Source organism: Melitaea cinxia, chromosome 3, assembly GCF_905220565.1.
Source record: "Melitaea cinxia chromosome 3, ilMelCinx1.1, whole genome shotgun sequence".
NCBI lineage: Eukaryota > Metazoa > Arthropoda > Insecta > Lepidoptera > Nymphalidae > Melitaea > Melitaea cinxia.
Window position 1 is genome coordinate 17,333,076 of NC_059396.1, and position 24,764 is coordinate 17,357,839.

Below are 24,764 nucleotides of genomic sequence, written 5' to 3' on the forward strand. Positions count from 1 at the left end.
AATGTTAAGAAGCACGATAAGTAACAATGCGAAAACTATGGCTCTTATCTACCATTTAAAGCTTTACAAGGGGCATTATAAAAAGCGATCACGGTAATTACTATTGAAATAAGATGTACAAAGTTTATCATCTCAATGTAACTTGAGATAAACAGACTGATATTGTAAAAACGATACGAACTAAAAATGAATATACAATTATTTTGTCTTTTAAGTAGTAATTATAACCTATTGAAATATTTCAACCTAGGACTAACAGATGTCCATATTTTATCACTGATAGGTAAATTTATCTTGTGTATTGGAGAAGAATGAAAGATACAGTACTACTTATTAGTTCTTCGGCTCGAAACGGCTGGATTGATTTTGTCGGGACTTTCACTGGCAGATAGCTGATATAATAAGGAATAACTTGGGCTACTTTTATTTTAGAAATTTATTTATTTTGTAACTGTGAACTAAACGATATGTTTTTTAAATTCCACGCTGACGAAGTCGCGGCTACAGCTAGTGTAAATATTACAAAAATTTATTCTGCGAAGTAATAGTTGGATGTTACCTATGCTTATAGACTATTTAAGTATCTTCTATCATTCTTTAAATTTGTAAGACTACCTACTTAGTTTTATATTTGTTTTAATTTCTTCTATAGCCTCTTTTTTTGGATCTAAGAGTGTATTTTTATTATCGAGAGTATATTTATTATTGATTGTGATGACATCAGAATTAGTTATGTTAAAAAGTAGAGAAGACTACCAATGCCTCTCTGTCTGGTAATGACGTTTATGGTTACCGGTTCTATGCATGTCATAATTTTTTTTTTTTAATATTTTAAGATTGAATATATAAAAATAATAATGAAATTATACATAATACCTAACTTAAATAAAGTTGGAAGTAGGTATTAAGGTATTTCCCTGTCTCAAAAAATTGTATAGTTCTTGAGACTCATCTAACACGCAGTCACCTTATGTCATATAAGGAATCTACTTCACTATATGATTTTCTTCGTTATTTCTTTTATGGAAAAACCTGTGTAAACCTTTTTTTAATTTAGGTACTCAGAGAGCTATGGAGAGGTCTATATGCTCGAAATCTCATTAAGGGACAAGGTCTGAAATGAGACTCCGGCAGAAGGGCAAAGTATCTGACATATTTCTTTCTAATGTTTACGCAAATTTCATTCATTATAATGAAACACTTTTTCGGATTGTATTGGACGGATATCGCGGCTTATTAAGTTTTTTAGATGCCCGACGTTTTGTATACTTAGGTCACGAGAGGACCTGACATTGTTCAAAAGTGCAGCAAACTGAAGTGGCACTGGGTTGGTAACATCTGCCGCAGAAACCGATGGTCGGTAGAGTAAGAAAGTTCTTGAATGGAGACCATGGTTCAGCAAACTTAGTGTTCCAGACAGATGAACCGACGACTTAAGAGGGTAGTACTTAGTTACTGAATAGCAAAAGCGGGAGGTTATTGTTTGAACCCTGGGGTTTATGTTCAGCAGTGGACTGTGATAGGCTGGTGATGATAAACGTTTCAGTATCGTTTTATAAGAAATCATGTAAATTCATATCATTTTCACACTAAAAAAAATGACTATAAAAATAAAGAACTGTAAATAAACTATTCATCAGGACTACTTGATAGTCGAGGCTAGTCAAATTTTAAATTATATATTTTATAATATAGTAAATGTATTCTTTAAATATGAAACTATTTGTTACGTCAAGTTTATATAAATAAAGGTTTCCCAGCAGGATTTTTTCCTGTGCTGGAAGTCTGGAGATACACACAATACAGAGCACAAACGCCTAGACCATTATAAACATATTTTTGAACTATGGACACAAATGTGTCTTATGTGCGGGGATCGAACCCGCGACCGCAAGCGCAACAACCAGTGCTTTGTCTTATGCAAACGCGTCGTCTGCAATGTTGTATTTCGACTTATACTAATTTGATTTAGGCGTATTGTCGCAAAGTTCGAATTATTGTTGCATTAAGCCTGTAACATCCCACATTTGGGCATAGGTCTCTTTCTCCATGTAGGAGAAGGATTCTTATTATACGAGTTTATTCTATAACTGGGCGTGGTCAGTACTAGCTGTCTTTAATAATAAATATTCTGAATAAAAAATTTATTTATTTATGTATTATCATGCCAAAATAAATAGGGAATTAAGGATGTGTAAGAAATAAAATACAAAATATTTGAGGTCTGTTATATTTATCGAGTTTGTATGTAGGTAATTGCTACAATAAAGTACAGAAATGATCAATGATCTATTATAATGTCGTGAATATCCTAATCACAATTTTTCATATGTATTCATCATTTTTGTATACTTTTTAGGCATTTACTAGGCACTAAACATATGCCTATATTTTAGTCTTTATGTTCTCAATAAGTGTCTATAAAGAAAAATGATACAATTCAAACATGGGAGGTATCATAAAACAAAACAATGTACTCTTAGTTGAAAATCATGTATACATAATTACATATCAATTAACTAATTTATTGAAAACTTTATTTGAATGGAAAATGTTTCTAAAAGTGAACCTTATGGATTATGATTTTAATTTTTATTATATTGAATATTAAATATCAATTAGTTCAAATACGATAAGGATGAATGGAAATATCAGATAAGCATAAAAATGTAAACAGAATTGTAATGGCAATAGTTTTTATAAGTCAAGTTAGAAGAAGCAAGACCTTTATTTAAATAGATCTCTAATGATTGAAAACTTAAATACCATATTTTAATTTATGGTAAAGGCATAAAGTATGACTTTTTTTTATTGACTTATGGACAATATTTTTTACCTCTATTTAAATAAAAGCGATTGACGTAAATTGCTTTCTCTAACATCTTAATTTAAGGTTACTAAAACAAATTATTTTTAAAAAACAATTGAGCATCAAAGTGTTACAGTGACGATTTGGAAAAAGTGCTTCATATCTACTAAGAATTTAGTGTACATGATTTTAGGTATTAAACAATATACAGTGACAAATTATGAAACTTTATACAATTCATAGCAAATAATATAATGTTGGGTATTTATAAATAATTTGATGATAATTTTAGAAGAGCAAGATCGTATTAAATTTTATAAATATCTCATTATTATATAAATATATTTACATTCATTAACAACTAATATTTCTCTTATATTGGTGTCTTATTTAATGCACACTTAATTTAGTCACTAATATAATTAAAATTAGACTTTAAAAAAGATTTCTTATGGAATGGTTTTTGTACAAAATCAAACACAAATCCCACATCACTGGTACAAAATAACTTGTGAACCAAATGGTTCATGATGAAGTATCATATCCGGGGAGCGATCTTAGGAGGCTCCCACGTTAAAACTTATCTCGACTAGCTGTACATTGTACGAATAGTGGTCGTTTCGCATCATCATCATATTATGATCGTTTCGTTGTTACATCTGAGACAAAAACTTTAAAATGTATGCTCGATATTTATTATATATCACATGTTTTGATAATAATAATAATTATAGCTTTGATGAATCAGCACGATGATACGAGTCAACCTTACATTAGAAAGTCAAACTTTCAAACTCCACACTCTCCACATTTCATTGAAAAATAGATCAATAACTACTTAATTTTATAATTTACAAATAAGGTACTCTCTTAAATCGAATACGATATAGGATAGTCCTCGCTGGTCAAACGTACACCGGACCCGAAACACTAAAGTCCTAGAGCACTACGTCCATCACAAAAGAAGTCCATCCATAAGGAAATAATAATGGAATGAAGATTTATTGCTAGAATTACAAGATCACAAATAGTTGAAAGAGTTCGTAGTTATCACTCAACAGTTGAAGGTATTAGAGTGGCTGCAGGACCGCGGGAAGTCCTCGACTCGCCCGTACCCTCCCTCCGGGATGATCGAGTACTCCGGTTCACTGTAATCCGGGACTTCCCGCTCGTAGTCCCTATCCCTCTCTCTGTCTCGTGGAAAACCTATTATAGTTTCCGAATTACGCATGTAGCCATTCTCTTGCTTCCTAGAGTACCGAGTATCAAGATTTCGCTGGAAGTTTTCTGGATGGCATACGACGCCATTGCGGTTGTTTTTCTTGTCCGGTAATGAGCGCAAGGAACCATTGTTTAAGTGATGAACGGGTGCTCCGTTATTGAGGGTAAGCGGTTGGTGTTGATGACGTCCATCGCCTCCGATGTAGGTGAACCCGTTAGCGGGCATCGTGCCGCCTCCTCCCGAGCGCTGCGGCCGTCTCGCGGAGCCCTGGCCGCCTGACATGAAAAACACGCTCGGGGAGGCGTAAAGCTCTAGCTACAGTTCCGTGACCGGAATCGGCCTGAGGCCGGGGGTGTGTGGCGGGGGTGCAGGGTACTGTGACGGGTGAATACCCCGCACTATGCAATCTTCCTCAGTGGAGATTGGTTTGTGATATTCAAGATTTTTGCGTCCTTTATTCCACTTATAATCCTTAAGTTTCTCTTGCATGCTCTTACGGTATCTGTACAATATTAAGACTAGAGTTGCTATGGTAGCAACGATTGCGACAACTGCTATGCATATTATAGTTTGTTGCCTTGTGTCATGTAAAACACAATTTAAGTCATCAGCACTCAATACCCTTAAATATTTATCTTTCACATGTTCTGGGCTTTCGCACTGGATTTGAGTGAAGTTGCTCTTTTCATTAAGTAGTTGCTGAAGCCATAATAGTTGACAGTCACAGAAAATCGGATTATCTGTTAAGTCAAGTTGCTTAAGTTCTTTACCTACAAAAACGTTCTCGCTCAATGATATAATAGCATTATCTCTCAAGGACACATGTCGCAACTTGGGTAGCCCTAAAAAAGCGCATTCTTCAATGATAGCTAATTTCTTATTATTGGTTAGAACAATACTTTCTAAGTTTATGTTATCCTCAAAAGCACCTTTTTCAACTCGTTCAAGCAGGGTAGCTCCGGTTATGTCGAGAAGTTTCAGATTCTTTAGCCCTTTAAAAGAATGGCTCTCTAACACAATGAAATCATTTTGTCCTACATATAGTTCTTCTAATCTAGTCAAGCCAGAAAGTTGTTGTGTCGGTACAACACTCAATCGGTTTCCAAAAAGGTTAAGACTTCTTAATCCTGGGAGACCTCTGAATGCGTTATCACTTATATTGAAGAGCCCTGCTCCGTTCAAATCTAACACTGCTAATCTATTTAGACCAGCGAAAGCGTCATCGGGCAAAAGTGAAAATGCATTTAAGCCTACATGTAACTCTGCAAGACTACCTAAGAGACTAAATGAAGTAGTAGGTACGGAGCTCAACTGATTGTCATCCAAATACAGTATTCTTAGGGCAGAAAGTCCAGCAAAAGCCCTAGGTTCAATACGCGATATTCTATTTTGCCCTAAATTTAGCTCCTCTAATCTTGGCAATGTAGAAAAAACTCCGTTTGTGAGTTCTTCCAAAAAATTTCTTTTTAAATTGAGCACGGTTAAAGAGTTTAGTCCTTGAAAGGTGGTGTTTGTGACTGACGAAATTTTGTTATGGTTCAAGTGAAGTTCTTGTAGTTTTTTCTGATAAGAAAAACTTTTTGCAGGTATGTTAACTAGATGGTTCTGTGAGAGGTCCAAGTGTTGCAACTCTGCGTAAAATTGCATAGAGCTGTCGATGGTTTTTATTTTGTTGTTGCGGATGATGAGTCTTTGTATGGAGGGGTTTAGGGCGATGGGGAGGACATCTAAACGGCTTTCCTCGCAGACCACGACGAGAGTGTCGTCATTGCAGCTGCAACCGCCGGGACAGTTTGCGAGAGCCGACGCACCGCTCACCAGCGCCAGTTCAAGGCATACTAGGAGAATCTGTAATTAATTATTTTTCATATTTATTAATGTATTCATTAAACATTTCTTAAGTAATTTGTCTAATTTTTATATGTATATTTCAATAAAAATCTTATTCAAGGTGTTATTAAAGATTTTAAATGAAAGTAACTTTATGTAATATTAAGTAGGAAATGAAAATAACTGAACGTCGAATGCATGAACAGAAATTATTCGGAGATACTTTTAAAGAAAATGTGAATGAAAAATCGCTTTTGCTCAAAGCAACACGATGTTTTGATAGGAAGTAGCAATATATCAGATGAATTGATAGCTACTCTGTTATAAAATAAAAGAAAATCAATCTAAGGCGAGTGAGGTTTGTCGAAGAAGAGCAAAAAGTGAAACGGAATGATATTGCAATGAGAATTTTGAACAGTTTTAATTTATTAAAATGTGCTTCGGCAAGGCGCTCGGGGCAGATTCTTTGCTTCAAAGACTAGCACTTTTATTACGTTTCCTCTTTTCAACAATTAACAACGAGATCCGAGACTGAGCTTCAGCTAGTTTCGCGGAGGACTTTAATTCTATTACGATGCGATTTCTCGTAGATGCAACATCAACAGTCCCTTTGTCGGATGAAACAATATTAAAATTCATTACAACGACTAACCCTATTTATGTAAAGTTCGCACTAGTACAATTTTAAAATAGGTTTTGAATTAGATCGAAGAACCTAATTTTTTTCCATGTCTGAAATTATCTTATTTCCCAAAAGCGGATATAAATCTACTTAAATAAAAAAGAAATTTAGAAGATATCGTTCGTCTGTATTCGAAAGGTTTCTGGAAAACAGAGGAGTATAGTAAAGCATGTATTACGAGTATCAAATTCTAGCGCATCCGGCTTTCAGACCGGCTTTACTGGTACAAATCATAATCAAAACTCGATATGCAGGTCATTCGCAAACAGTGCCGTTCGTTTTGCGCTGTCCCGGTGAAATTTCCGCTAAAATCCAATAAACGGCTATGTCCGACGCGTTGTGCACAGATTTTGTCTTGTTTTGTAAATGCTGCGCTCGTGTTTTTTTTTTGTTTTACAAAAACGTGTATATCCTCGTATGACTTTGTATCGGACGTTGTTTTGTTTATTATTTTTTTCTTAATCGTTTTATTGTTTATTATTCTACAAAATACATAGTCATATTATATAAAAAAAGATTTCATTTTGTTGGTTTTTTCATAACGTTACTTATTTGTTAACACAGCGACTGGTGGAGAGCAATCACGTTTTTATAGGGTAAACCACAAAATAGGCATAAAAATAAAGTCGGTCGGTGTTTATAGCGTAGCGTGAAATACCGCGGGGTGCGATAGCTATGCAAATCACATAATTGTGGCCACGGAGCTTGGCAGATGAAAAAAACTTAGCTAACTGTGCCAGGTTGCAAAGCGGATGTAAGTAAAATTAAACACGTATTTTGAATATTAAAAAGGTTATTTTATATGCAAAATTTAATATAAATAAAGTTATAACTATACGGGTAGCAGCGATGGAATTTTTCACATTTTTGAGTTATATATTTAGTTTAACCTGATACACGATTGACAATACTTTTCACACTTCAAAGGAATTCATAATTTATATACAACAAGTGGATTAAAAATAGGCTCAGAAGTCCAAGTGACGCGGTGTAATAATTTTTAAACTCGACGGTATCAACTCACCGCAGAAGCTCTTTATCCTGGAAGGGACGTGTTTGTATTTTTAGATTACTTTGGAACGGTAAAATGGAACAGAATAACATTATATGATAAATTATGAGAGTTCAGTACCTACATCTGTATAAATTTACCTAATATAATATTTTTTGTATCCTTTACAAACATTGTAACGTCTAATGTACTTATACATAATTGAAAATCGTATTTTCCTTTTAATTTCCAATTTCAAGTTTTGACTGATAAATTTCAAGTAATTAATTTCAATTACGTTTTTTGTCAAACTACCAATGCTGAGTAGGTAAACGTAACGTTTTTTAGGAATCGAATTATATCGGTGAATGGTATGGTGGTAATTTTAAATGGTGCTTATGTACTGGTCAATACGAAAAATAAAGAACGAGCGAAGCGTACAACCACAGTTTCACGCGCTATTACTGACGGTACGTTTCGCGAATATTTGCATGAGCATGCATCGTTGTCGAGCGTCCACATTCGGATGGTATTTATTGTGTTTATATTGGTCACAAAGACGTAGACCAGGTTTCGTTGGTCGTTGAAAATGGCGGATTTCCGCGCTTCATTTGGCGGCGACAAACGCTCGCGAAATGAGTGGCATTATGCAGATTTTGTACCTCAGCTCGCAGCCGTGCGGTAACTCCGCGCCGTTTAATCGGAACTGTTAATTGTCCGCTTGATTTGTCGTCACAAATAGACAAATACTCCGTGTATGCGGATTTAATCACCGTGCCTTTGCGACTAATTGCACCTGCTTTATTTCCGTATACGGTTATTATCTTTACCTATATAATCAATATACATTTAGATTGTTGTATAGTTTGATGATAGGGATGACCACAACGTGAGACTTGGCGAAATATATATCTAATGTTATTTTAAATAAAATAAAAACAATAGAACATTAATTTTAGAATATTTGTTGCGAAATATAATTAGAGAACTAAAACAATCCAAAATTAACATAATTTTACTAAACATAAGAAACTTTTATAGAGATTCGTACTTGACTCGAATTTAACTATTATTAACGTACATTTTTATGTAAAACATATTTGTTAAAATAAATAAATGTAGCTTACCATAACAGTTTTAAATGTGGCGTAAGCCGCGAGTGAGCTCCCGAAGCGACGCGGCGCCATCTGTGAATGCATAAAAGTCGTATTAACAAGTGCAGTTGCACTGTATAATTTCGATCATACATTAATATAGCCATCCTGTTTGAATTGTCAATGCCTGCTTTCAGTGTGTGTAATTTGCTCGACTTTAAAGGCTTATGTGATAAAAAATTCACGCTTATCCTGTCACTTGTGTATTAGTTTGGTTTTTTCGTTTTGATATTTTTTTTTTGTACTTTTAATAAATGTATTTCTAATTTCTATTACAATTTAAAGATAATATAAGTCGAGTAACATTTTTATTTTATTTTTAATTGTATTTATTAAAATACTTAAGGACACATAAATTATAATATTAAACCTGTGTAATAAAACCCTCAGTAATCCTGTAATATCGTTAATGATATAAAACGGAAAAACTGCACAGGGTACTTACAGAAATATAGTCATGTTTTAAATAGATTATCATTTCAATTGCATATAGTTCGAATGAAATAATTACGAAAGTGTTCTTCTACGGACAGACGTCGTACTCATATCAGCGGCACGTGTAGGTTTCCCAGCAAAGAGGTGATTATACCGTTACAGCCAGGAGCGTTTATAATAATTTCATAACTCGACAGTAGGTAATAACCGGCCAATGAGCAAACCAAGGAGCATTAGACCTTAGCTTCGCTACCAAGTGAAACTTGCCGTTAGACCCATTCGCTCATAGTTTAGAATCGCTTTGTGCGAGGAAATTACGGAATCGTTTGTGAACTTTTCTTTGTTTTAATTCATTGTTATTTTAAAAAGCCAGAGCTTAGGATATAGTAAATAGTTTTCATTAGTTATAAGGTATGTATGATGTCGATTAATTATACTTTTTATATTTTCCACCTGAAACGAAATTAAGATTTAAAATGCAGACTGTATTTTTGCGGAACGAATAAAATACTTGAAACAAGAAATTTTTCTTGGTGATATTTAGGGCAGCATTTAAAGTTAATAACAAGCCGCTTATAGTCCAAAACGTTTGGATGCTATTGTGTACTGCAAAGTGACGCTGTTGAATTTCACCAAACAACTTTTAGTCAGAAACTTTTAGTAGTCGGTTTGTTTGAGGCCGGCCGCCGACCGAACGCGGTCGTAACGACGGAAAATTTACCCCAAAAGTAATTTGCGATGTCACAACGCTCTGGTATTCCTAACAGACGGTGTATATACAAATGCGAAACAAAAAGCTGGTAATGACGATGCTAGTTTCGCTAAAAACTCCACGCTTTTGCCCTTTACTGGAGCGAAAATTTCGCGCGCCGAAAATTCGAGAACCGTTGCCAATTCCTTGGAACAATAACGAGTTGATCGTAAAAAAAAAACGTTTTCCACTTGTCACTGTGCATTTATCATGTCGATGAAAGCAACTGTCAAGTGAATGCGAGATAAAGTTATGAAAATGTCCACCCACTATTATCCGTGTTTTATTTTTTAACATCGTATATTTTTAAAGGGCAGAGTTCGGGCAAATACTTTCCTAACTTAACCTAACAACAGGCAATTTCAACAGCCAAAAATATTAATATACCAGTTTAAAGAACGCTTAAAGATAACGAGTCTGTATCAAGCCGAAATTTATTATAATAATTTCATTCGACGTCGAAAAATTGATCAAATGCACGACGACCTTTCATGTTATTTCAGAGAAGTTTCGATTCAATATCTCTATTAATATTAGACACACGTTCATTGCGTCTGAAAGGGGTTTGGTTGAGCGTGTGTGAGCCAGGTCGACAAGACAAAGATTTTGCCCCGGGAAAGGTCCCGGACGCTGTGTCAATACGCTACATTTTATCCGTTTGTCTGATTAAATTGCAGTTTCAATTTTTATTTTATTATTCCACTGAAGTCGTAGAGCGCATATTATTGTCTGCAAATCCTAAATTTATGAAAAAAAAAATCCTGAATTTGTTAGCAGCAGCCCTAGTAATTGAATTTTAACAAGAACAAAATTGTTATTTAATTTGGTTTGAATTTCTTTGAATTCAAATAAATAGGAGGAATTTTTAAGACTTCGATATAATAAAAAATAAAACCATTTATAGTAATTTTATTTCAGATTTGATTGAGATCAGATCAGAAACAACGACAACATGATTGACGGTCGGTAAGTTTTTTGTTCAATTTCAAATCAACTCAAGTATAAATACTTTTTTGTAATTTTGTAAAGTGATAATTATTATACATATTTAGTGCGAATTATTCGCACGGGTATGGCTAGTCATAAATATACGCTAAGGTAAAGATGTTTGCCTCCCTTTTTAGAAAAAAACTCAAAATGACTCCACATAAATTATTTATCATTTTATACACAATTGCTTGCTCTACCGCCATCCATAAAAAAAATATGCTTTTGTTTTTGCAAATTAATTGATTCTAGAAATTATAATTATATATGACGGCTTTAATTTTGAACAAACGTCAATATGAATGACGGCCGGTAAATTTTTTGTTCAATTTCAAACTAATTTATTAGTATTTTTATATTTAAGTAGTTTGAAAAGTCTTTATGTCAATATTTATTAACAAGCAGGTACAATATTTGTGATCGAATAATAAAATAGAACTTATTAAGCGATTCCAAAACATATTACTTAATCAATCTATCTTTTAGATATTAGGTAATATGAAAATCTTCTGATTAGTTTGAATTCTGTAGTTAAATTTGATCGATTAGAGGGTAAAAGTAATTGTAATTAGAATGAATATATGTATAAATAATTTAGAATAAGAAAATTTAGCTAGTTTAAGTAATCGTTATTTATTATAAAATTGCCATTCGTTAATGCTGTATACGCATTACTGACTTTTATCCCGTTGCAATCGGAGAAAAATAATGGGCAGCAATGAAATTTGCAGAATGTTAAAACAGCGAAAAACTCATTATTTTTTTAAAGAACGCTAATTGCACTGCTCTCGTTACAGACGGCACATTTTTTAAAACAAACTTGCGACAGAAATATATTCCATAATGACCTTTATTTATAAACTTCCAACCTGCTTTTGAATATCAATATCACGGAAACTGAATATATTTTGATTGTAAATTAAAAATATGTATATATTTTTAATATGTAATAATATAACTAAATATTGGATAAGCAAAGGTAAGCTTTAAAAAAGTTTTTTCATTCCGTGTATGTTCGTCGTTAGTTGACGTTAAGAAAATTTGAGCATCATATAAAACCATTCAATTAAGTTTATGGTGTTGGATAAATAAATGTGTTTTCTATATAGTCTTTTTTTCACCAGGAGTATGAAAATGTAAACCTTTTTACGGTTATTCGCGGAGCGGGTAAACCTAATACGCTAAAAACTCCCTGGGTTCCTCCAGCGTCATATAAAATAAGTTCCAGGCTGCCCTCAGGGTACGAACCGGCGGAGTTTTTTATGATCTTACTTATAGGTAATGATATAAACTATAACGAATGGGATCCGAAATATTACGCCTATTTTCGTTGTTTAGTACGTAATGTGTCTTCATTCTTTGAAAGATTGAGATGTATAGAGGAACTTAACTAAAACACGATAGTTTTCATTAACAAGGCGAGTATTATGGTAGACAATATTATAGCATAAATATGTATATATAGCTTTAGAACTATGTCAACGCGATCTCACTTCGAAAGTAAAAATGGAACAGATTATTCCCTTTCATCGTAGAGGTAAAGAAAGATTCGGCGGTAGAGGAAATTGTTTCGCTATATCAGACACCTCATCCACAAATATACGAAAGTTATCGTCGAAATAACCTATTATGTCCGTGAAACAAAGCAGAAATGTCTGAACGTAATCAGGGAATCACGTGACGTATCAACATTGTTCTTACTTTATCGCCATTCGCGTTTTCGTAGCGAGAATGCCGCAAATTAACCCCGAATCCCCGGTTGGATGTGATCCCTAATTTTAAGATACATTGCTGGGAATAAATAGGGGCTTAGGGGCGGTGTGCGCGTAAATAACCTCGCGTCACGCCGCGCTAGAAGTACTAGGGTATGAGATAAAAAGCCTAGTGAAATTGCCCTTAGTGCTGCTGCTGAGCTGATGTGATTTATAAGCGTGAGCGGTACCGATATATTTTTTGAGATTAAACCTATCTATCGGTGTAAATATTCTCTCGTAAAGAATTTATTTAGTAATTGGTTTTCTCGTTGCAAATCAGTTTTGAAACAGTTCATGATAAACTACGTACATATTTAAGCGCTTCAGTGAAACAACGCCACATCGTGCAGTCTTTCAACTCGTACCTCATCCCGCGGGAGAAGCAACAGTGTAGTGTTACTGTATGACTTGTGGGCTATTTTGTTTGGAACAAAGGGCTTTTAGCGTTAAAAGTTTGTGCGTGCGCGCAGATTGTCCATTGTCTGCCAAGTTTATGCCCATGGGTGTAAGTTAATCCTAACTTTAGCGAAAAACTCATAACGAAGTTACAGTGCTAGTTCTACTATTTCAAAGTGTAATTACATGATGTCAAGACAAAGTTTTATATGATGTGTGTTCGTCAAATATAGTCTTGTGTTTAATAAAGATATATGAGTCCTTCGAACGAACTTCATAATGAAATCTTTGTAACTAGATAATGAGATGAAATCCTGTTAGGTAAAAAGTGAATTTTAACGTAAGTTTCTTTTTTGTGTAAAATATTATTAGCACGTACTGTTTGTGTCTTCTTTTGTACATAGTAATTTTATTAAGATTCCTAAATAATAAGATACTTTTTGTTCTCAAAATAATACGCCAATTTACTATTATAAGCCATAACCGTGTCAAAATAGAGTAAAACTTTATTATTTTCATCTCAGATATAATGACATTTCACTGAGGGCGTAGACGTACCTACACACGCCTCACAATTTCTTATCGGATAAGCTCCTTATAGAATTTTCTTTCAGCGGATTCTCGCGAAAGTCTTACGTTACTTTTCGTACAAATTTTAGATAATTTTGGTTTTTTTAAAGCAAGTCGTGAATAAAAAAAAATCACTCATTAAATTATGTAACTAATTTATTAATTTTTCGATGTTCAAAAACAGAAACTTAGAAGTCAGTACAATCTTAATATACTTTTTTGGATTTAATACAAATACATATTTAAACGACGTATGATATCTTTACGAGTTTTTGTTTGAAATTCTAAATATGATGTCTATTACGAATGTAGCATTAATTTAAGTTATGCTACTTCTCCAATTAAATCGGCACGCTTCGTCCAATCGCAAAGATAAATTATCATAAAGTAATCAATGATTTTTCCGAGACTTTTCAGTCCCGACGGGGTCTTTGATTTCAACAATAAAACTTACAAATGAATACTGGGGGCCGTTTAAATTTTGGTAACTTTTAATTGTATTTACCTCCCCTTTCCACGTTAAATTGTTTCGCGGCGTTCTTTGGTCGAAATACTTAAGAAATAAACTTAGTCTTTGGTAGACTAGACAATAGTTGTTGAGTGATTTTGTAAGGTTGTAAGGCTGGCACTAAAAATACGACATAGAGCGGAAATGTTTAAATAGAGGAGGATAGTAAATCGACACCAAAAACAACTTCCTTCCGGGGCGTCACTGAGTGAAGTTCTAGATTAGTGCTCAAGATTCAAATATGGCAAATATTGGAAACCTGAATTTTCGTGAAAAGTATACGAGTATATCTCCCGACATACAGTGGAGATGTGGTGAATGACTCAGCCCGAGGTAAAGACGCTTGCAGGCTTTACTACTCATACACCTTTAATTAGTAGTCAGAAAATTGCTGTGTAGTTAGAATGTAGCCATCCCTTCTCTTTCCGTGGGTGTCGTAAGAGGCGACTAATGGATAACACAGTTCCACTACCATCTTGAAACTTAAAAAGCTGATCGATGGCGGGATAACCATCCAACTGCTGGTTTTAAAATACAAAGGCCGAAGACGGGCAGCAACGTCTTCGGTGCGATAAAGCCAGCCCTGCGGTCACCAACCCGCCTATCCAGCGTGGTGACTATGGGCAAAACACATGAGTTTACGCCATTTTTGGCACGAACTTGTGGAGGCCTATGTCCAGCAGGGGACTTTATTAGGCTGAAGTGATGATGATAATGATGAGTCCGAAAATAATTTAATAGTGTCCTTCATGTCACTGATTCAATCCGGCATTCAAAAAATCATGCAATCGTAAATAAGAAAATTTTTAATCGATTTACTCATTTGACCATGACAAACCAGGTTATTGTAATATAAGCTTTTTTAACATTTCTATATATAGGTAGCCTAAGTTGACACACACACGCCTTAACAAAACAAACGATTTTAAAATAAATATTGAATACGTTCTCCTTTTCCATTCACGTCCTGTTTTTATTTTCCGTGTATCCCTCTTCCAAGGGTCTTAAGTGATTACCGAGTGTTAGGGCGACATCCCCTGCGCCTTGTTAAAAACAAGTCGGCTTGCATTTTGATCACACATAATAATACACTTTTCTTATCTCCATACATAAAATAAAAATCTTGACGGAGACGAGCTTTTGCTTATAAAAATATCTTATAAAAGTGTGTTAGTGGGGTACGTTATTATGACAATATTTAAAGTAAAATTTACTCGTCTCTTTCAATCTCAGTACAAAATTATTTTAGCCTCTTTAGTAGAATATTAAGACCCGAAAATTCGGAGCGTACACGGAATGAATACAGTTGTCCGTTTCTGCGATCAAAATGTACTAACTTAAGTTTAGTTAAGTTTTAGTCGAATTATTGATAATTCATCTTTATTCAGATGATATATCTATGTACATAGGATACGGTTGAACAAATAACATGTGAGCTGCGTCCCGCCGAGACTTCGAGCGAATCTTACGTTTCGGTCGCTTGGACCCATATTGACAAACATATAATACTTATATAGCTAAATATGTAACCTATTCGTAGTTCACCGATAAATCATGTACGGACATTGTGTTGTATTAGTAATAGTTTTAGTGTAATCATTTGTGCCTTAAATTTGTATAATCTGAACTTTTTTGCATTCTAAAAATATATTAAGGCTGCTTTAGATTCATTAGATTTCACAGTTTTACCCATATAAGACCTTCGTGATCATCTGTAACGGCTTTGTAAAATCGTCGTTCAAACCAATCAATCATATGCTTATAAGAAACTTGGAAATTCAATTATTTTCTGGAAGTTTTGTAACTTTCTATTAAGATGTAACATTGTTTGCCTTGAAGTATCTAATAAAAAGAACCGATAGTAAAACGAAAAGCTATTTTATTACACTGAAAACTGTACTTTGTGGGAACTTATGTATATTTTAAGTTAAAAGCACGATCTCCTATACGTGATAAGATTGAATAAATATCGGAAGGATAATGTGAGGTGCCTCTTGAGACGGTCAGGCGGCGGCGCTGCCCGGTTATATACATTAGTAACATTGCATCTACTGAGGATTGTAAGAAAAATACGATATTTCCTTACGATACCGCTTTAAAAATATCTATTACGTGAGCTGTTTTATTGATTATCGTAAACTTATTAATGTAGACTTAGAGTTTCATATAATTCAATATTAAATATGTTACAATTCGCAATAGAAGTATACGAAATTTTGCACTACTTGCACTTAATTTATATTTTTTTTCACTTAAGATTGTCTGTAAGAGAGAGAACACATATAGCAATAGCCTTTGGATTATATTTTTATATTCTATGAATAATAATGTATATTTGATTGCTAATAAATAAATAAATAAATATTCCAAATATCAACAAAGACTAATATTTTAATCAGATATAATATGTTTGTTTATAATAATTAATCAACTAGCAACACGGCCCAAGTTTTGATAAAACGGTACGAATAAAAGCCACAAAATTAAATCATTCCTTCATTCGATTTAAAATATTTAAAGGACGAAACTTAACTACTTTAATTGTGAATCATTAAATTGAACATAATTTCCTCGATGAAAGGTAATTTTCTGAAATAGCAATTGTAAATAAAATTCATATCAAAACCTGTGAGAGATTTTAACACATAGGGTAAATGAAGATGTAGGTAATTTAATTTTTACATCTAAAATGTAATGATTAAATGTCAAATTTAGATTTATGTGTAACTTTCATATATGTAACATACATATAAAATAATGTGCTTTATTGACTCTCTTTTAATAATGCTATAAATTATTTCAACCGTACATTTTGACTACTATTTCGCTACTACATGTCATAGCGTGTGGTTCTAAAAAGAAATAATTTATGAATCAGTTTCAGTGTTTTCCACTTCAAAATAGTAATATGAAAAGTGGTGTAGTGAATAGTTACTAATTTAAATTCTTTTTAAAGAGTTATACAACTTCATTTAGTGGTATTAAATGACATATATAATAATATATGTGTTTCAAGCATCAGACATTACTTGAATAATAAGCATATAATGTTTTGCTCTATATAAGAAGCTATTACCCGACTGAAACATGTAGGTCAAAAGATATACGAGATGGGTTAAGTGGCGTAATGGCGTCCTTTCATCGCAAATTGCCGTTTAAGGCTGATTATTTACATGATTTTTTTGTTTTGTTTAGCACTAAATCGTGTCACAAATCGTATATTATCTTGATTAATTAAGGAGTCGATATGACTTATGATAGTACACAAATTGTATAAATTATGAATCTCAAACTAAGGTTTTGTTTTAAAACTGATCTAGCAAAATATGATATCTAATTTGAAGTTGTACAACTAACTATACTAAGTCACGAAGTTTCCTACGGTATAGATTAAGTTATGATTGTACGATATGGAAAGAGATGTGATTTTTATCCTTAATATGAGAAAAGTTCTTAAACTTAGTCTCCATCAACATAATCTCAGGTACTATTTGATAACGGTTTAATTTAAATTTTCCAACTATTCTAACAAACCCGTCGAATCCTAATTATAATTAAAATCATGTTGTTACTTAAGTTTATCTATACAAAGAAATGAAACTGGAGTGTCTGTATGTACACGGTACATATACCAAAATAACATTTTTTTTTGCAATTTTTGTCTGTCTGTCTGTCTGTTTGTTCCGGTTAATCTTTGAAACAGCTTGACCGATTTTGACGGGACTTTCACTGACAGATATCTGATGTAGTAAGGAGTAAATTAGGCTAGTTTTATTTTAGAAATTTCTTTATTTTAGCGGACGAAGTCGCGAGCACAGCTAGTGTTGCATTTAAAAACAATGTGTTGCAATGAAAAAAAATATTATAACGATGTCTGTTGCGGTAAAGTCAGGCACGTATGCCATGTCGTTGTTGATTAATTTTTTGTGCTTCAAAGACCGTAATAAAATATTAGGCCTAATTATTATCACTTATATCTGATTACAGTATATAAGAAACATCGTCATATTTTTTTTTTTATGTTACTAGGTCGGCAAACAAGAGTACAGCTCACCTGATGGTAAGCGATTACCGTAGCTTATAGACGCCTGCAACACCAGAAGCATCGCAAGCGCGTTGCCGACCCAATCCCCAATCCCCCAGGAGCTGTGGTCACCTTACTCAACAACAGGAACACAATACTGCTTGAAAACAGTATTATTTTGCTGTGATCTTCTGTAAGGTCGAGGTACTACCCCAGTCGGCCTGCTCCTGCTCTTTGAGCAGGAAATTCCTGCTGTGCCCTACCTCAGTTAAATATATATATACCTCATACAGTATCATTGCCTTAATTTTTTATCGAATAAGTATTTTATTAATTTAGGGTACAGTAGATAATGTCTTGCTCAAAATACACAGCAGCCAGATTGGAGAAGCACCCCAACTTTCACAAGATCAGAAACAAATAATACTGCTTTCAAGTATAGTTGGTAAAAAAATATTCGCAATTTTGGTATTTTAAGTATTTGAGGAAATTCGGTATTTCGAGAAGGTAAGAATTAATTATACAGTAGCAGATAAGTGTAAGCGAAACAAATATATGTTTCATAGTTCAACTCAGCACTTGGTCGATTAGACTAATTTACGCTCAGCACATTTACCTGCTGTTTACTTATTCAGTAAATCTTAATGGTTTCCTTCTTGGCTGGTTAAGCCACGTAGCTCAAGCATGCCGTGTATCGCTAAATGTAAACAATGCTATAGCGAATATATTTCATAAGCTACGTTCTTACTACGTTCATTTCGTGACGTAAAGAAATGTCTCTATTTTGTTCTTTCGAGCTGTAACACGCGATCAAATTTGTATGTGAATAAAATGCATTTATTCCTATTTATCAAGACTTTCGTTCGACGTCGACGTTTCGTTTTTTTTTTTAGATTCAATAACACAGAAAAAATATTAACATTATTTTTAACATACTCATATAGAAGTTCATTTAGAATTAAATGTAGTCTGTTTATTTCCGAAATATTTCGCATAGCAAACTGTACGGTAATACATTCTCGATGCTAATGTTACAAGCACCTAATTCTCCCGACCACAAATGCTAATACTCTTCAGCATCGACTAGTTACATCAGCCTAGGTGATTATTATTAACTGTCCTAATGCCTAGGCTTTGGGAATAAAACCATTTCGATGGTTTAGCTTTAGATTGGATCTCTCAAACGAGCCAAATTGTCGATATATACGAAAGCCAAATATACGAGTGGAGCGTTTGTTTTATAAAAACAAATTGTTTACCGAACTAAAGTTAAATTTTAATTACTTGTCAAAATTACAGTTTTTGTTGTTTAAGTATATTACAGTTAATTGTATATATAATTTGAAAGTTTCTACGATTGTGTTTATGTAAAAGATACTATAATAAACACATGAATAGATATAAAAACTGTTGTGGTACATTTTGTATAGGTGTACACTACATACAACCGTTAGATTGAATTACTTAATTCAATATCTACATTTGCATACAAAATGTTTTCTTTTATTGTTGTGGGAATACCAGTTTCACACAATCAAAATTTTATGTCGCTTTTTATCAAGATTTTAATTTAGTGTTTATAATAGCGCGTAATTATAAAAATGACTGAATAAAATATTGTAGCATACAATTTTATACATTATCGTCATAGTTTATCACATTTTGTGAAAGAAAACTTTTTAGTATTACAAATTAAGTGGAAAATATACTCCAAAGATTTAACTTTTTAAATAAAGAACTTAACCAAATGGCGCATCAAAGGAGGAGTCATTTTTTAAGAGTTAAACTTATTTTTTACAACGGAGCGGAGCGAATTTTTAAAAATATTTGACTCCGACCTTAGGGAAATCAGAGGAAAGGTGGAATCTTGGTTCACAAATAAAAGTTTATCGTACAAGGTACTATAATCTCTAATATTAAAGGGATAAGGTTAATAATGGCGGTATGAGTAATTTTGTAAAACGCTTCGAGCGAAATGACCCGTTGAGTTTCCTAAGGAGAAAAACCGTAGCACATTTGTTAAGGAAGATGCAACGAAAATATATGAATTATGATTCCTGGCGGAAATTATATTCTTATAGTTATTATATATTTTTGCGTTTCAAAGACAATGTTTAATGTTTTCTATAGCGCCAGGCTTATATTATTTCTAAAACAATTTTATTTATTCCTTATTCAACGTGGTTTCCGGGACATAAGATTTATTTTGCAAATATTTAATTTAAAATCATTTTAACACTAAAATTACTGGTAATTATTTGAATTTTGTAACACATAGCTGTTTCTGTTTTCATTTTAACAGCTGATTGAAATAGGATACTTTTGTTTGACTATTCGACGGAAGCCTTAATTTCTCGGAATGAAAACCGTTCCGTTTATATGTAAGCTAGACTTTAATTAAAACATATACACATATACTGTTACTAAGGTTTCAGATTGACGCATGGATTTAAAAATATTAATTATTTGATTTAAAAAAAAATATTTACAATATTTTTTTTTTCATATTTTTGTTAATTATTTTTTCACTCATATATAATTCTGAAGAACTCGTATGGACAATATGAAGAATTCTGTGTATGTATAGTTTGACATACACTCACAAAACATTCATCATGAAACACAAGAGTTTTGGTTTTGTTACAACTGCACAACGAATACAACCAAATATCGAAGCCAACGTTATGTCGTTTCAATCAACCCTCAGGGAACGCTCGTCAAAAAATCTATTCTTCTGAACAACGACAATTCCTCAGTTTGACGACATCTTAAACCAAACCTTTTTTTAGAAATTTCCGTTCGATCATGTGTATGTTGTTATACATTTTGTTAATTTAATAAGAACTTGTAATTTTTAACCGACTTCCAAAAAAGGAGGAGGTTCTCAATTCGACTGTATTTTTTTTTTTTTATGTATGTTACATCAGAACTTTTGACTGGGTGGAGCGATTTCGACAAATTTTGTTTTAATCGAATGGTGTGTGCCAATTGGTCCCATTTAAATTTATTTGAGATCTAACAACTACTTTTCGAGTTATATCTAATAATGTGTTTTTACTTGACGCTTTTTTCGTCGACCTACGTTGTATTATACCGCATAACTTTCTACTGGATGTACCGATTTTAATAATTCTTTTTTTGTTGGAAAGGGGATATCCCTAGTATGGTACCGTGATAAGGAAACTAGGATCTGATGATGGGATCCCAGAGGAATCGAGGGAAACTCTCGAAAATCCGTAATAACTTTTTACTGGGTGTACCTATTTTGATAATTTTTAATTTAATCGAAAGCTGATGTTTATCATGTGGTCACATATAAATTTTATCGAGATCTGATAACTGTTTTTTGAGTAATCTTTGATAACACGTAGTTGCTTGACTATTTTTTCGTCGATCTACGTTGTATTACTTGTCGATGTAATTGAAGTCGGTTTTTTTTTCGTTTGCGAGCAAACACAATTATTATAATAACGATCTTGTTATTGTATTTTTTAATTGATCTACAGGACTACGTAACGTGCTTAAAGTAACAATAAATACAAAATTAATACGTAAGTATTATTGGATTTTTCCCCCTCCTCCCCTTCCTGTCCCTAAATGTAGTAATATTTAGTCTATCCGATTTATTATACAATAGCACGTTAAATCGGACTTATAACTCATAGGTAATAAAAAAAAAATATAAAAAAATCCAATAATACTTACGTATTACTCCAAATCCAATAATAATTTGTATTTATTGTTACTTTAAGCACGTTACGTAGTTCTGTAGATCAATTAAAAATACAATAACAAGGATTATTGAGATGCTAGCTATTATTTTTTTTTAGAATATTTACTGTGGATTCTTATATTATATAAATTACAATCCATAAACACCTACACATTAAAAACAGTAAATGTGTAATTTGATAAATATCTAATAATTATATAATAGATAATTATTATATCAATATATTTTCATTTAACTGGTGTGTCTCAAATATTAATAAGCGATAAACGATTACAATCGACGGACTGTAAGTTGACGAATCGTAAAATATATTATGAACTTGTGTCATTATAATAATATTATTTACGAAGGACAAATCCAATTAAACTATTTTTAATTTCCAGTGAAGTGCAGTCATATCTAAAATATACGAATTGTATATTTTTGTATTCTACTGTTAGATAAAATATATTTTTTTGGAATATTTCCAATAGAGACTTCGATACCTGTAGGAACATTCTGAATTTCAGAACTCGTCGATGAGTTCGAATGTAAAATAAAACTCACGTTTGACATGAAATCAATACCGGTTTTATGTATCTATAAATAAAAGAATAAAAAAAAACTACACGTACAATCGCTTGTAACTTTTAATTTTCATTTTATTTTTATTACATATTTTAGATATGATTGTTAGTTATAAATTAGGAAAACCTAATTATTAACAGTACCATACGCCTCCTTTTTTTGTATCTGTACAAGGGCTTCTTTTTCCTATGAGATTAACATTCAAGTACAGATATTGAACAGATTCAAAATAAAATAAAATAAAATCGATCAAACCTAAAATGTTATTACCCAATTACGCTTTTAACTACTTAGAACTTTAAAATCGTCATTATTCGGAAATCATAAAGCAATAATTACCACAATAATTAATTTTTAAGGAATGCGTCATTTCAATTAACCCCAATTTTTTAACCGACTTCCAAAAAGGGAGGAGGTTCTCAATTCGACTGTATTTTTTTATGTATGTGACTTCAGAACTTTTGACCGGTTGGACCGATTTCGACAAAAAAATTTTTAATCGAAAGGTGGTGTGTGTCATCTGGTCCCATTTAAATTTATTTGAGATCTAGCAACTACTTTTTGAGCTATATCTAATAATGCGTTTTTACTTGACGCTTTTTTCGTCGACCTACGTTATATTATACCACATAACTTTTTACTGGATGTACCGATTTTGATAATTCTTTTTTTGTTGGAAAGGAGATATCCCTAGTTTTTGGAATCATGATAAGGAAACTAGGATTTGATGATGGGATCCCAGAGAAATCGAGGGAAACTCTCGAAAATCCTCATAACTTTTTACTGGGTGTACCGATTTTGATAATTTTTAATTTAATCTAAAGCTAATGCTTATCATGTGGTGGTCACATTTAAATTTTATCAAGATCTGATAACAACTTTTTGAGTAGTACTTGCGTAGTTTATGCGTAGTTACTTGACTATGTTTTCGTCGATCTACGCTGTATTACTTGTCGATGTAATTGAAGTCGGCTTTTTTTCGTTTGCGAGCAAATACAATAATTTTATGTAAAAACACATACTAACCCATGATCCTAATGTATCAAGGCCTCTTTTTTATTGTTCTTAAACCAGAGAGAAAAAGAAGGTTATATAACCATATATTATATATTTATGTCCCAAACACATACGTTTCAAATATCTATACGAATGTGTACAAAATTGTTCAGCTCCGAAACGAATCAACGAAAGTACGTTCCGAATGCCCGTTTGTTTGTCCCTATTCGAGCCAATTTCAATAAATGGCAGATATTATATCGAGGGATCGTTCGGTTCCTATACATGTCTTTTTGAAATATTTTATAAAATATCTTTATTATGATGAAATTTTTTATATGTGAAAAACATGATTTTTTCCAAAATAAGTATAATAATTATATTTTACCTTTTTATAAGCTAAACAAATCATAATTAACTAAGATTACTAAGGCACTTTTACGAATATACCCAATAAAGAAGGAATTTTTTTCAAATTTTACCCTCATTGAGGTTAAGTATTACATTATACACAGTGAACTAATGTTCCATCAATACTAATACTATAAAATCTTAACGTTCGCTACAGGTCATACGAAAAGAGTCATTTAAACTTGTATATATTATTTTACCAATGGAAACATTTTTTAATTTTCGACGCTTCGTCTTCGACGATAACTTTGAGCTCAGTTTAACACAATTAATTAGTGCACAGGCAATTTCATTAGGCTAAGGCAAGATAACAGATGGACCGACGCGTTCAATTACCGGCCCGACGGGTAACCGCATTGTTAATGTTATTAATGGCCGAATTCCGCAAAGACAATACTAGGACCGTCGACGATATTTGCCAGAATTTGGTTGTTTAGTGGTTTTCGGCAAAGTCGAAGCTCAAAGCTCAGTCGCTCGGTTAGCGTCCGCTCTCAGTTCTTCGTAAGCTACGTGAGCTTTTAAAATTAATATTTACGCTTCTCGTTCAGGTACTTAAGTGTGCTATGGATTTGGCGGATTTTGTTCGTTGCTTTTAAGATTATACTGAGGGTAAGGCGCGTTTTAATGGCTGCTGTTTTTAAACATTAAAAAACATCTCTTAAGGATTTTATGGTCGGCTAGAGTTATATTTGCTCATTTTTTTGTCTTCACACCATCGTATCTTTATGCTTTTAAAATATTTAAGTTTATATAAGTATTGAAGTAAAAATAAATATTAAACGAATTTACATTTGAATGAGAAAATTCTAGTAGAAATTAAAAATCTAGATTAAAGCTAGGAAAACAAATATAATTTATCTATGTCTCAACCGTTATTACCCTGCCAGTTTAATACGTATTTCAAGGACATTGAGATAAATATACAGAGCCGGTATATTAAACCC

At 32.8% G+C, this 24,764-nt stretch overlaps 1 protein-coding gene across 2 annotated transcripts in view; it reads right to left on the reverse strand.

Annotated features, from left to right (window-relative positions):
• Nucleotides 1-3,676: 3,676 nt before the first annotated feature.
• The window catches only part of LOC123669642 (leucine-rich repeat-containing G-protein coupled receptor 5-like), a 271,862-nt gene continuing 250,774 nt past the window's right edge, over nucleotides 3,677-24,764 (reverse strand). Inside the window, exons 5-7 of one of the 2 annotated variants that reach the window (XM_045603238.1) lie at nucleotides 8,662-8,721; nucleotides 4,431-5,879; nucleotides 3,677-4,346 (exon numbers count right to left, since the gene is read on the reverse strand). In XM_045603238.1, the coding sequence (XP_045459194.1) occupies nucleotides 3,864-4,346; nucleotides 4,431-5,879; nucleotides 8,662-8,721 (1,992 nt within the window). In that variant the 3' untranslated portion in view covers nucleotides 3,677-3,863. Of the gene's footprint in view, nucleotides 5,880-8,661; nucleotides 8,722-24,764 lie in introns of both variants that reach the window. The other variant, XM_045603239.1, reaches the window with a different exon arrangement.